The sequence below is a fragment of the Peromyscus californicus genome, unplaced genomic scaffold, assembly GCF_007827085.1.
Source record: "Peromyscus californicus insignis strain IS unplaced genomic scaffold, ASM782708v3 Scaffold_21__1_contigs__length_65335640, whole genome shotgun sequence".
Classification (NCBI taxonomy): Eukaryota; Metazoa; Chordata; class Mammalia; order Rodentia; family Cricetidae; genus Peromyscus; species Peromyscus californicus.
Window position 1 is genome coordinate 43941402 of NW_026294514.1, and position 15130 is coordinate 43956531.

The 15130-nt window shown below is 43.2% G+C and overlaps 1 protein-coding gene across 5 annotated transcripts in view; it reads right to left on the reverse strand.

Annotated features, from left to right (window-relative positions):
• Positions 1-15130, reverse strand: part of Ppp4r1 (protein phosphatase 4 regulatory subunit 1) — a 55467-nt gene that overhangs the window by 27822 nt on the left and 12515 nt on the right. For 3 of the 5 annotated variants that reach the window (XM_052750215.1, XM_052750216.1, XM_052750213.1), the window contains exons 3-6: positions 7473-7557; positions 6716-6822; positions 1842-1984; positions 1003-1149 (exon numbers count right to left, since the gene is read on the reverse strand). In XM_052750215.1, the coding sequence (XP_052606175.1) occupies positions 1003-1149; positions 1842-1984; positions 6716-6822; positions 7473-7531 (456 nt within the window). In that variant the 5' untranslated portion in view covers positions 7532-7557. Of the gene's footprint in view, positions 1-1002; positions 1150-1841; positions 1985-6715; positions 6823-7472; positions 7609-12078; positions 12134-15130 lie in introns of those variants that run through there. The other 2 variants (XM_052750214.1, XM_052750212.1) reach the window with 2 other exon arrangements.

Sequence of the window (15130 nt, forward strand, 5' to 3'; positions counted from 1 at the left end):
CCAAAGTCCATCATGTTCACGGGCTGTTAGGCTGGCAATTCGTAACTGACCTGCAGGTTCAATATGATCCCCACCAGCAAGCCCAGTTTCACCTGACTGCAGATAGAGCCTACATCCCCCAACTCCCACAGCCAGCTCTGCTTCACAGAAGCACAGCTGAAAATCAGCTCTGTGAGCTCACTGGTCTAGGCAACATAGTAGAGTCAGTTTTTCCATAACAAACTTAAACCAGTGTGAGTAGGGGAACCACAGGCTTCCTACCAGCACTGGACATAACTATGTTTCTAGGCTAGGCTCTCCTTATTATAAACAACGTTATGCCTAAACTGATTTTTTTTTTTTTTTTTTTTTTTTGGTTTTTCGAGACAGGGTCTCTCTGTGTAGCCCTGGCTGTCCTGGAACTTACTCTGTAAACCAGGCTGGCCTCAAACTTACAGAGATCCACCTGCCTTTGCCTCCCAAGTACTGCGATTAAAGGCATACGCCACCACCGCCCAGCTAAACTGATTTTCTTGACTGAGGAATTTCTGAAATTAAAAGCAAGTGTTTTGGAGCTAGGTAGGGGTGATGACTGTATGTTGTGATTATACTAAATGCCACTGAACACTATACTTTAAATAGTTAATATCATATGAGCTTCATATCAATAAAAGTATTACTGAGGAAAAAAAAAGCACCTATATTTATTACTAACTGATAGTTGAGTAAGAAATAATGAAAAGAGAATTTTTCAAGGGACAGAAACTAGAGATCATCTCTGTTCTCACAGATGACCTGGAAGAACTGACAACTTCTGTACAATTTTTTTTTTTTATATCAACAAAAGATCAATGCTTTAGGTACAAGAACAAATGCTAAGTATCCAACTGAATGTGAATAAAACCTCAGGTTAATTTAGTGCTTTCCTATCTTGCTATCCGGAACCACAGATCTGAATGACAACACACATTACTACGTTTTCAAACTTTACTTTAGGTTTGCCTAAATGGAAAACAGACTTACAGCCACAGCCTCTGTCTTCACATCATCATTGCTGTCTGGGGCAGTCAGCTCTATGAGAACAGGGCACACCTTGGTCTCCACATCAAACCGCTCAATCAGCTCCTGCTCCAACAGGGCCAGCAAAGCTGCCTGACTGGTTTTCCTCACCTGCCAAGAGAAACACCACAGTATAAACAGCACAGACATGACTTCATAAAACTGGACAACATTGGGCAGTGATGGCGCACGCCTTTAGGCCCAGCACTTGGGAGGCAGAGGCAGGCAGATCTCTGAGTTCTACGGCAGCCAGGGCTACATAGAGAAACCCTGTCTCAAAAAAAACCAAACCAAACCAAATAAAGAACTCTACAACATGATTTTTGCAAATGCACAACAAAATGTAGGAACCCATAACTTGCAAACCCTAGCAGACGTTTGTGGGTATTCCCTCAGTTCTTCCGAGAGACAGAGCCTGGCAAACAGGACTGGGAGGACTGGTAAACGGGCACCCTTTATGACGGCATTGAGGGGCTTGGACAAATGTTAGCCTCTCAGCATGCCTTAATCTAATATGAGTAGTCACTTCTGGAAAATTAATAATGAAGTTAGACCTAAAAAATATTCCAATTATACCATGTATATTATGCTACAGAAAGTTCCTTTAAGAACAAGTAAATGGCTGGGCGGTGGTGGCGCATGCCTTTAATCCCAGCACTCGGGAGGCAGAGCCAGGCGGATCTCTGTGAGTTCGAGGCCAGCCTGGACTACCAAGTGAGTCCCAGGAAAGGCGCAAAGCTACACAGAGAAACCCTGTCTCGAAAAACCAAAAAAAAAAAAGAACAAGTAAATGTGACTCTTACCTGGTTATTCTGATCTGCGAGATACCTAACCACAATTGGTAGCAAGTACTTGGAAAAAGCATATGGTATGGAAGGCCGGTTCTCTTGACAAAACAGTGCAATATGTGGTACTTGTTCCATCAGCTCTGCTCTCACGGTTGGTTCTATTGAAATAAGAGCAACATGAACAAACATCCTTTCATGGAGACAGCGCCTCTATCTGGGCCTGAGGCTACTTAGGAACCAGCATGGTAAGAACTGGTCATGTCTCTAACCCTGCACTGCTTTCCTTAAATGAAAGGAGGAAGTCCCTCCCAACCCAACTTCTCCCGGTCACAATACACACTGGGTAAAGAACCTCTTACAATGACTACACTTATCAAGCCTCTACAATGAGCCACACAAAACTGGGGATTAAACACCTTCCCTTGCTGTGGGATGGTCTGTATGTCAGGTGTGTTGCTGATTGGTCAATAAATAAATCACTGATTGGCCAGTGGCCAGGCAGGAAGTATAGGCGGGACAAGGAGGAGAATAAAGCTGGGAAGTGGAAGGCTGAGGCAGAGAGACACTGCCAGCCGCCATGATGACAAACAGCATGTGAAGATGCTGGTAAGCCACGAGTCACGTGGCAAGGTATAGATTTATAGAAATGGATTAATTTAAGCTGTAAGAACAGTTAGCAAGAAGCCTGCCATGGCCATACAGTTTGTAACCAATATAAGTCTCTGTGTTTACTTGGTTGGGTTTGAGCGGCTGTGGGACTGGCAGGTGAGAGAGATTTGTCCTGACTGTGGGCCAGGCAGGAAAACTCTAGCTACATTCCCTGGTATTTCTATCAATGCTATGGCATGACAGTATTTGTAAACTATGTCATACTATAATAGGACACCATCTGCAAACTCCAGAATTTAGGAACCTCCAAGGGCAAGTTATAAGAACCAGTGGCTCCTCCTCTAAATACCATCTATGAAAAAGATTTATAACTAGACCTAAAACAACTAATTTCACTGCATAAAAACATCATACATAGGTATCACAGACAACAGGTATCACATTAGTAAAAAGGTAATACAGCCTAGGAGAAAATAATAAACATTAACAGTTAAATGTATTCATGTTAAGCCGGGTGGTGGCGCACGCCTTTAATCCCAGCACTCAGGAGGCAGAGCCAGGTGGATCTCTGTGAGTTCAAAGCCAGCCTGGGCTACAGAGTGAGTTCCAGGAAAGGCACAAAGCTACACAGAGAAACCCTGTCTCGAAAAACCAAAACCAAAAAAAAAAAAAAAAAAGCCTAGGAGAAAATAAACATTAACAGTTAAATGTATTCATGTTACTATTGAAGGGATAGAAAAAAAAAAACCCTCCATGTTTGAAAACAACAAACATGTGCTGAATGAAAGAGACACAGTCAGCGTCATCACAGGAGACAGGGGGATCACTGTCATCAATCACACCAGACCTCACTGAAAGAGACACAGTCACCATCATCAGGAGTCAAAAGGGAGCTCACTTTGAGGGAGAGGTATGGCACTAATCTATGTGCTGGTTCCATTTCTTTTCATATGGCTGGACCTTCACTGTGTGAAGGTGGTAAGGTTGTACACTTACTCAAGTCCTATAGCAGTGTGTTATATTAAAATAGCAACAGCAGCAAAACCAAAACCAAACAAAACCTGCTCCATGTTTTCTGAAAACCTGGGTGAATACTGGACTGAACCGAGTTCCAAACTTACATCTCCGGCATAGTCAAAGGGCTACCATGACATTGGCACGAAACCACTACCACTGCCACACCTCCAAGTCACTGTGGGCACTCACGATCGAGACTGAGCAATACAAAATTCCTGAGCACCCACTAAGTGAACTCACAATTCCTAAGGGACATGAAAATAAGCCCTTGGCAGCAAAAAGATTAAACCCCAACAGAAGGATTGGCATACCAAGACTTCAGCAACCAGACAGGGCTGAATCACTTCAAACACTCTACTTCAAAGACACATCAGGAGACACACTGAGAAAAAGATCACAATGAAGCAAGAAAAGCAAGACCACGGAAACAGAGCCTGAAGCTCCCGAAACATAAGAAGTGTCATTAACAGCAAGAGAAACACCTCAATGACCCGGTGGCAGGCTGGACGTTCACAGCAGGCACTTTGCCGAGAGAAGTGATCAAAATGCCCATGGAAAATAAAAGCAGTGAGAAGTCATGGAGATCTGTTAGTAGTATTATACACTTGTTTAACAGCTCCACATTCTCAACATGTTAAAAAGATCTACTCAGCCTGGGCTGCAGCTCAGCTGGAATGCTTGCCTAGCATGCACCAGGCCCCAGGTTCAGAGCTCAGCGCTGCAGAGAACTAAACCTGGCAGAGCATGCCCGTAATCCCAGCACCTGGGAGGTGAAGGCAGGAGGATCAGAAATTCAATAAGCCGGATTCTTTAAGCTGTATGATTTCTTCTTCAAGATCAAGATTATTCTGAGTTATATAGTAAGTTCAAGGCCAACTGGACTATATGAAATCCTATCTCAAATACACACAAAGACACACAACCAAAACTAAACTTAAAAAAAGATTTTAAGGTAGAGGAAAAACAATACTCCAAAAGTTAATGGTTCAAATTTCCTGACAGACACCTTCAAATTCAAGAAAAATGACAAATTTGAGTAGAATCCATTTGCATCAAAACACAGCATAATAAACTAGAGCTCACCATGGAAAGGGTTTTTAAAGGCAAGAAACAGAAAAGGAAGAAACAAAGACAAAATTAGACAAGCTAATTTCTCCACAGGAAACTACTGGATTTCTCCACAGCCTCTTTTTGGACACTGTAGTCAGGCCGGGTCAACCCGAGCCTTCCCGCTCTCCCTGCTCAAGGCTTCAGAATGGCCCCCGGCAACTCAACTGTCTTCCAACAACTCCTCTTTGTGACAGTTTTCCTGTCACCTACATCTCTCATCAAGCCAGTTCATACTGCTAGGCTGGTCTCAGCCAGCCTTCCCGACCTCCTTTTCCTAAGTAGATGACACCCCCACCCCCACACCTGTGACCAAAGCTGCCATCTGGAACTTCCCAGCTTCTACCTTTTCTTTTCCTCAAGCATGCCCTTCCCTCTGCACTCTGTCAGTCTAACAAACCCAACACAACCTGTCACATGACTAAGATCTAACTTACCTCAAATCAAAGCTACAAAATTACAGTTCATTAGACCTTCCGAAAGCCACCTCAGAGTAAGTAAACACAAGAACAATTGTGTGACAAAGATTAATTAGCAGACTTAGGACTGTTCTTTCCGCTCTGAAAAACAATTTAAAATTTTTACCTTAACACTTGAAGGCTAATAAATGAACTGCTCATCAAATGGTTAATCTCAGGTTTAAAAAAGGAGCCTTGTTGAGAATCCAACAAGTTTGTGAGAAACTAAAAACATTTGAATAAGGAGACTTAGGGAGAAGGAGATGTCAACATTTATTTTTGGATCACTTGCAAATTCAAGTATAAATATGAGCTTGAAACTTGCTCCTGGGGCTGGGGAGACGGCTCAATGGGTAAGTCCTTGCTGTGTGGACAGGAGACCAGACCTCCAGTCAGTCACTCATGTGAACGTGGGTGGGTGGGACCCCGCAGCCCAGCACTGACCGGGAGGCAGAGGAACAGGCAGGTCCTGGAACTTGCTGGGCAGCCAGCCATCTTGGCCAAACAGCCAGCTCCAGGTCCAAGGAGAAACCCTGTCTCAGGGAGTAAGGCAGAGTCAGTCACACAGCAGGACAGCGACAGCCTCCTCTGGCCTGTGCGTGCACATACCACAGACACATTTGTCTTCAAATGTCTTATTTTAATTACATTCATTTTACCACAATCAAAAAAATCTTAAAAAAAAAAAACACCAACATCACATCATTATTACCTAATTTTCAAACCAAGTTCACCCCCTCCCTCTCGACAGGGTCTCATTCTAGAACCCAGACTAGCTAGAACTTATTATGTAGCCCAGGCTGGTTTCCAACTAGAGTAACCCCCACCTCTGTCTTCTGAGAGTTAGGGTCACCAACATGAACCACCATGCCACACTTAAGAAAACTCTCCTGTCTTTGTTTTAACAATAAGCCAATTTCCTTCTTACAAATAATGATTAGACATGGTCATGGTGGCACACCCCTCTAATCCCAGCACTCAACAGGTAGAGGCAGGTTGACCTCTGTGAGTTCAAGGCCAGCCAGGGCTGCATAAGAGAGTTCCAGAACAGCCAGAGCTACACAGAGAGACCCTGACTCTAAACAACAAAAGCAAAACCGAACAATTAATTTTTTTCATATAAATCAGATAAAGTATTATTTTCCTAAAAAATATGTAAAGCCCTTTCTACCTCTTTTACTTAAAAGTTATTGATCCTAAAATATTAACATAAATGATAGAAGTAATTTCTTAGATTTATTAAGTAAATGGGTGTACTATAAACTATCAGATTTTTTCCCTATGACTAATGGTTTTTGTTTTTTTTTTTTTTTTTTTTCGAGACAGGGTTTCTCTGTGTAGCTTTGCACCTTTCCTGGAACTCACTCTGTAGACCAGGCTGGCCTCGAACTCACAAAGATCCGCCTGCCTCTGCCTCCCGAGTGCTGGGATTAAAGGCGTGTGCCACCACCGCCCAGCGACTAATGGGTTTAATAATTTCTTGAAAAATCTTTTTTTTTTTTTTTTCTTTAAGACAGGGTCTCTCTCTCTGTGTAGTACAGGAAAGCTCTGAACTCGAGGTCTTCCAGAGTGCTGGGATTAGATGTATGGTTCACTCGCCAAGCTTTCGGGAAATCTTAAAGAACTCCCTTACAGTGGTAATCTCTCCAACCAAGTCAGAAGTGACAACACACTTGTGTTCTCTGTGTGGACACATACCCGAGTCATCAGCTAATCTGCCAATTCTTTCCAACACAGCAACGCAGTCTCCTTCATCATCGCAGACTTCCCTCAGGGTATCCAGTAGACTCCGGGCCACCATTTGTCTACAAAGAAAGAAATGAATGGAGTTCAGTGCCATCAATACCATTAGATGTTTAAAATACAGAATCTTTATGTTCCATAAAGACAACTTTTTTATTGCAAGTCACACACACTAAACTCGTAATTTCCTAGGTAGTGAAAGCCAGTACCGATTACCAATTTTTTTTATCTTCATCCAAATAATTAGGGAAATTTCTAGTCACTGAATTTTCATTTCAATTATCCTGTCACCACAATGGTGGTAAAATACATTCATTCTTCAGTACATTAAATGGTATATTTACTAGTATGAGGTTTTTTAATATACACTAAAAAAAAATTCAATAGAGACTTGAGATTCTAGGAAAATCTGGTGCAGAGACCTCAGCTTCAGGAACAGTGTAGCAGGAAGAGCTCTAGCTCTTGGTCACTGCTGTGCCCTGTGCGCTGGCACACATGAAGTGTGCCAAGTCATCTGGTAGAGGAGTAACACACTCCCCAATAAGCAATTAAATGAATGGCAAAATTCACCAACGACTAACAGACAGCAGTGACTGGCGACACTGGCTGCACCCGCCAACCTCCTCCGGGTGGATGGCCGTCCATCCTCCCAGGCTAAGACCCTTGCATCCTCCCAGGCTTCTCCCCTTGCATGTTAATAAAGAACACACACCTGTTAAATATGTTCTCACTTGCAGCATACTTGTCCAGTCTCCCGAGCGGTGTCAACATTTCATCTTGTGAGACGAAGTCCAGGGCTGAAGGTATAATAATCACGTCAGACTCTGAGCTGCAGTCATCTACACCAACTAGCAGAGACATCACAAACACTCCTTGTAACACTGAAACTGGAACGGACCCCTGCCTGCCGAAGCAGCCCATGCTTCTGGAGACTCCTAAAGTCAGCTCGGGGCTAGCGTAGCTCAGGGACAACCCTCCTTCTCCACCCCAGCGTAACAGCCTCCTGCAGCGTGCATGCAGTCAGTGGTTACACAAACTTAGCACAAAGGCTCGGTGACTCTCAAGAATTTACATGGTTAGGCGGGGGCGGGGGTGGGGGTGGTGGTGGCGCACATCTTTAATCCCAGCACTCGCGAGGCAGAGGCAGGCAGATCTCTGTGAGTTCCAGGCCAGCCTGGTCTACAGAGTGAGTTCCAGGACAGCTACTGTTACATGGTGAGTTTCTGACTCAAAAAAAAAAAATTTTTTTACATGCTCAGCGAGAACAGCTTGTGAAAAAAAGGCAAACAATGACTTAGTCAATTCTATAACAAAGACACGAAAGCTGAAAAGTGCCTGACTTCACTTACTAGAAAAGAACTAAAAACCAGAATTAGTATTTATGCTCATTACACAAATATTAAATGCTCCTGTGTCAACTACTTGGCCTGTGCTGGGGAAACACTCATGAACATACTTATGTCTTCTAAGGGCTGACGGTCTGTTGAGAAAGGAGTCTATGTTAAACCCATCATTATGGTTACGCGTACATACCCAGCCCAAGGCAGAGCTGCTGCCGCTGGGCGAGGAAAGACCAAGCCAGGGCTGAAAGCCAAAAGAAAGGTGTGATTTCAAGGGAGCTAAGCGAAGGGTTGAGAGGCAGGACTAAACAGGACTGACCAGCAAGAGAGGAAGAGAAGGTGAAAGGATGTCCGCTATGCTTGTGAGTGTCTGTCACACTCACGCTGCCACCTAACAAGGGAGTGTCTCCATGTATATTGACTGAGGAGGTAGAGAGGAAGTGAGGCCATTAGTTCAAAACATGCTTTCCAGAACTGCAGCTGGGAAAGAATCAATCGGCTCAGACTATTAACGGGCAAGGTGAATGCTAATGCTGCTGCTGCTGCTGCTGCTGCTGCTGCTGCTGCTGCTGCTGCTGCTAGAAGTGGGCTAGTTAGTGTTCACTAACATGACGCAAGCTAGTGTTATTTGGGAAGAGGGAATGTCAACTGCGGAACTGCCTCCATCAGACCGGCCTACGGGCAACTCTGTGGCGCACCACAGTGGGTGCCAACCCTGGCCAGGTGGTCTTGGGAGGTGTGAGAAAAGCAGCTCAACAGAAGCCCAAGAACAAGCTGTTGGCAAGCAGTTTTTCCATGGGCTCTGCCTCTGCTCCTGCTTGAGTGCCACTCGCAAAGACAGACTGTGATCAGAACACGTAAGCCAAATAAACCTTCAGCTATAATCCATACATAAATAAATAGGTAAATAAGTAAATGCTTTTGGTTATGGTGTTTATCACAGACATGGAAAGCAAATTAGCACACAGGGTCTCACTATGTAGTCCTGGCTGGCCTGGGATTCACAGATCCACCCACACTTCTGCTTCCTGAGTGCTGGGAGTAAAGGCCTGAGCCACCATGTCCAGCAAGACTATTTCTAAATTTTATATTTTGTTTTAATTTTCTAATAGTTAAAGGAGCTGGGTGTGGTGGTGCACACATGTAATCACAGCACTCAGAAAGCTGAAGGAGGAGACTACAAGGAGTTTGTAGCCTTCACAGGCTACAGGACAAGCAGCAGGCCACCCAGGGATACACGGGAAGATCCTGTCAGGATGAAGGAAAAACGAAAGAAGAAGTGGGACTGGAGCGACGGCTCAGTGGTTAAGAGTGCTGGCTGCTCTTCCAGAAGACCCAGGTTCAATTCCCAGCACCCACTGGCAGCTCACACCTGCCTGTGACTGCAGTCCCAGGGGACCTGACACTCTCTCTGGCCACTGTCATACCAGACAAGTGATGCACAGACACACATGCAGGCAAGACTCCTATCCACATAAAAGAAAGGAAGAAAGGAAGAAGAACTGGACACTGTTCCACATGCAGTAAGAGTCAACAGGAAGCATGGTGGTGAACAGAACGAAACTGACGGGGAAGCCTGGGCTAAGGGAGCTGAATACGTTCAGGGCATTTCCCACACCCTAACAACTTTCAGTGTTTGCCTGTAGACAGGGTCACACTATGCAGCCAGCCTGACCTGGGACTCACGACATAGCTTAGGCTAGCCTCAAACTCATGCAATCCTCCTGTCTCAACTTCCCAAGCGCTATAATTAGAGGCATCTCCCCCAGGTCAAGGCATTTCCCCCCATTCTTTTAACTTATGGCACTCCCACCCCGCACCCTTTCTCATCAGTACCTGTCACTGTCCTCCCATCCCATACAGATACATAATTAAAAGTAGCAGCTTATAAAAACTTCTCCCAAACATTATTACATGAATAATACAAAAGACTGACTTCCCAATCAAGTCCCCAGTGCTATTGCTTATTTAAAAGGGTTTTAAATGTCTTAAGTGAGTGTGTAGCATGGGCCTAACTTGTAAAACTGGCTAAACAAACAATATTCCCATGGAATAGTATCAAAGTAGCTACAAGAGATACAGAACACAGCTACTTTCAAATATTTTCACTTGTTAAAGTAAAAATACTTTCTTTAAAAAGAAAAGTAAACCACTTAAACATGTTCTTCCATTTCTAACAAAGATGATATCAATGACCAAATTTATTCTCATTAACTAGGTAGTCAATGAAATGAGCCACATTCTGCCTCAGTTGACTGTCTGGAAAGACAGGCCTTACCACCAGGCAGATTCTCAAACATCCTGAGTTGAGAATCCAGGGAGGCCAAAGCTGCGAAATTTGCAGGGCTGAAAATCCTGCGAGGAGAGGGCTTTGGAGAGCTGGTCCCCTTTCACTTCGGTTTCTAAAATAGGGCCTCCATGTGGTTCAGGTGGACTCTAAACTCACAATTCTTCGGCCTCAGCCCCTGAAGTGCTGATTTTAGGCTACACCACCACACATCCATCTTAGAAGGTCCACTGAGTCTGAATATTGGCACAACATACATTTACATGTATGTAATGTCTGAGGCAATAACTACTTGAGATCAGGGGACAGATCTCTATCATAAAGTCCTTGTCTCCACCACTATAGTGACAAATAACCTCTGCAACACACAGCGTCACTAGCACAGTACTCAGGGTGGCCAAGTCTGACACTGGGGGCTGTCTAGCTCTCCCTAACAGCTTCACAGGTAAGCACATAAGGATCAGACTCCTCAGGTAACTAACTCAGGTTCTAAAGTTAAGAGTGATTCCCAGAGTGATGATGTAAGTCACTGCAAAAACATACGGCACTCACGAAGGGGAAAACCTTCACTGTCCAGTGTACAACAACAAAATCAATAAACAGACACGGAAAAGCCAGTAAAGAAGCCAGCCACAAACAGGGGCGGTCCACAGCACACAGACTCAACTAACCAAGCCAGCAGAACTAGCAGGTAACGATGAGAAACGATCTAAGGACACTGCAGTTGTGACGAGCACCACGGCCTGGGCACCGAGTGCACACCTAGAAGACTCAGGAAGGCACACAGAGGAAAGGAATATGAATATGCAAAAGTCTCTGACCTCCTAGTGAAGGAAAAAATAAGAAGAAAAACACACTAGGTCAGATCAACAGTTAATACAAAAGAAATGAATAGGGAACTTGAAGAAATAGCATTAAAAAATGAAACAGAAAACTAACACAGCAGAATAGAGTATCTATCACTCAGCCAGAGGAAAATGTCAGGCACTCTAATATGCATACAATCGAAGTCTCCAAAGGAGGAAGGGGAACGTAAGAATATTTGAAGAAATAATGAACTCCAGAAAATCCAAATTTAATGAAAACTATTAATTCATAGGCTCAAAGGATTCAATGAATCCCATTAGCAAAACCATAAAAAAAAAATAATAAAAAACTACACCTATCTACACTAAAACTGTTTAACACTAGTCACGGATCCTTTTCAACTAGAGATCTCACATACAAACGGAGTGAGACTTCCAGAGGCCAGAGGACAGCAGAGCAACAACTGAGAAGTCCCGACAAAGACGGGGGCTGGGAAATGACTATGTGTAAGCGTACTCGCTATTCTTACAGAGAACTCAGTTAGCTTCTAACTCCAGTTCAGGGACTCTGACCTCTCCTCTGCACTCTGCCAGCACGGCATACATGTAGACATACACATCCATGCAGACAAAACACTCACACACATAAACAATTTTTTTTAAAAGAAAATAAGATCAGCCTACCACTCCATACAGCCAGAAACTTTTCAACTAAAGGCTTTTTCAGATATGCAAAGGCTGATGTCAGCATAAGGAATAAAGACTATCAGAAATGGTGAATAAACAAACAAAAAGACTATTAGCTTTGAAATGTAAAGCAAAACCCAGTACAGTCAAACGAGTACTATTTACAGTGTATACAGATACACAACATGCAACACTCACACACAACCAAGGCAGAGTGTGCTGCTGCAAACTGCTGCATGAAGAGACACGTGATGTCAGTCACAGCTGTAATTCAAACACACCCAAATTAGAAACCTGAATTAGAAACCATTATTTTTCAAATCAAAGATGAATAAATAATAAAGCCCATAAATAACGCAAATGAAGGGAGGGGGGATAAAAGGAGTAAAATAGTGATAGGACCCAGAGGTAGAAAAAAAAGCCAGAGAAGAAATTTAAACCCAACCATATTATAATTGGGAACATTAATTGTAAATGGCCTAAATACACCTATTAAAAGGACAGAGACTTCAAATTGTGTTTAAAGAAACACTAAACCATGCACATAATTACTCAGTGCAGAAAAAATTTTTTACATAATTTCTAATCTATAATTCATAAAATACCTCATTCATTATGAACTAAAGAGCTATGGAAGCCACTGGACCCTCATTTGCCATCAGTTTTCTCTTTCATAATGAAGGCTGCTGAACTAGCATGGTCTCCTCAGGCCCCTTTATGCAGGCTCTAGAATTCTATGACTATGACCAAACTGTTTCATCAGAGCCTCACATGTGCTCACCTTAAAGATAAACATGATTCTGGTTCATAAAAGGTAAGGAAGAGCAGGAAAGCTATTGTTAACCACACTGCTGTGTTTGAAACCAGTGTGGAGATTGATCTCAAACGCAGATTCCTAGAGCACATACTCAGATACTGATTATGCAGGTCTAGAATGGGGCCTACAGATATCTCTGTTTGATAACATCCTCACTAGTTTAAATGTTTAAGAACATATCTGACAAAGATACTCTTAAACGCTAATAATACCATATTCTGTTCCTGTCTGTTTCCTATCAAGCATGGCCGACACTCTACACAAAAAGCACATCCCAGCCTGGCAGACACTGGCAACAGGCTCATTTCTCTAGTTCTAGACTTGCTGCCTCAGTCAGGATTCTTGGGCTCACTCTGGCCTGAGTCATCTTCCCTGGTCTACTTAGAAGACCACCCCTTTCAAACAGGATCTCACCATGTGCCCACGTTTACCTAAACTCACAGTCCTCCTGCCTCAGCATTCTCAACATGACACCACACCTGCTTTTTCATCCATTCCTGACTGCACTTAATAGAATGTAGATTTCACCTCGATGAAGGCCATGAAGCCTTGACCACAGATGACCACAGGCCAAGTCTTACCTAGCCTACACTGCAAATGCCTGCCACAGGTTATAATGAGAAACTTAGAAATAATCCACAAGGCCAGGCATGGTGGTGTACACCTTTAATCCCAGCACTTGGAAGACAGAGATAGGTGGATCTCTGAATTCAAGGCTAGCCTGGTCTACAACATGGTAGGGCCACAGAGAGAAACCCTGTCTAAAAAACCAAAACAAACAAACAAAAAGAAACTGAAAAAAAAACCATCATAATACAAGCGAAGAGCAATGAGATATATGTACATATAATATCAGATATAATACACACATATGAAAATGTCACTAAAAACGTTAAAAACCTACCACTACTGCTGTGTAAGAGTCCTGTGTCATGTACACCCTGAAGGATGGCACAGCTAGTGGGATCTTTACGTAACACAGCATCAGGTCTTAGGGCAAATGCAAACGATAGGTTTCCAACACGATCTCCACAGTCTTCTGCAATAGTACGTTAACTTGAAACTTTTAAACACTGATTCACTTATTGTGTGCATGAGGGGTATATGTGTGTAGGTATATATGCATGTGTGTGAGGTCGGAGGACAACTTGTAAGAGTCAGTTCTCTCCCTCCACTGTGCGGATTCTGGATGGAATTCAGGCTGTCAAGTGCCTTTATACCTACTTACACCCACTAAGCCCTCTCTCCCCACTGTGTGCAGTGCTGGAAGGTGAACTTAAGGCAAGCACTAAGAACATTAACTAGAAATTAACTCCCCAGCCTAGAACACTAACTGTAAATAGGTGGTAATACAAATTAAAGATGAAAATTATAATTCTGGGAATAATCTTTAAACATACAAAAAGGTGCCAGGCGGTGGTGGCATACGCCTTTAGTCCCAGCACTTGGGAGGCAGAGGCAAGCGGATCTCTGTGAGTTTGAGGCCAGCCTGGTCTACAGAGTGAGATCCAGGACAGGCACCAAAACTACACAGAGAAACCCTGTCTCGAAAAACCAAAAAAAAAAAAAAAAAAAAAAAGGAAAGATTACCAAGGAACTATCCATTAACAGAACCTCTTTTCCTCCTCCTCCTTTTGAGACAGTATAAGTCAGGCTGGCCGCAAACTTACTATGTACAGCCCTGGTGATCCCTGCCTGTACTTGGGAGGCTGAGGCAGGAGGGTCATGATTTTGAGGCCTTTATTGGCTACAAGTGTCCTAATCAAATAGAATGGACTCCCAATAGGAGCCTAGACATTCCCATCTCCAAGCCCATTGAAAATTGCTGTCAGTGTTAGACTGAACACACACATCCCTCCAATTCTGGAGCATGAGGAAAATAGTTTGTTATCATTTTAAAACCCAGGATAGAAGATGACAAAGCAAAGAAATAACAAGAATGTTTATGCTAACAATGGAGTACTTCTCTGTATAAAAAGTCACAAAAACCACCCTTGCTGTTCATACAAAGAGCACCTTCTAAGCCACACCCACCTCCCTGCACTTAACATAAATCCAAGTAGTTGGAAACATCCCAATTTTTAGTCTTTTAAAAGAAAGCATGATCTAAAATGTAGAAGTGTAAAAGCTAGAAAGTAGTAGTATAAAAATCTAAACCGGGACCAGGTTTAGATCTCAGGTCCTGCCACTTATGAACTATCTGGTTGAACTTGACCAATTACTTACTTAGAGATTTTATCATTTACAAAAGACTTATGCTTTTTTTTTCGGACAAGGTCTAGTCATATAAATAAGAACTTTCTATGTATAACTGTGCCTTGAACTTGTAACGATGCTTCTGCCACTGCCTCCTCCATCTCTACACTGGTGTGCTCACTACACTGAGGGGCCATCAAGACTTTGAAGGCATACAACAACGATGTCGTCTATTAA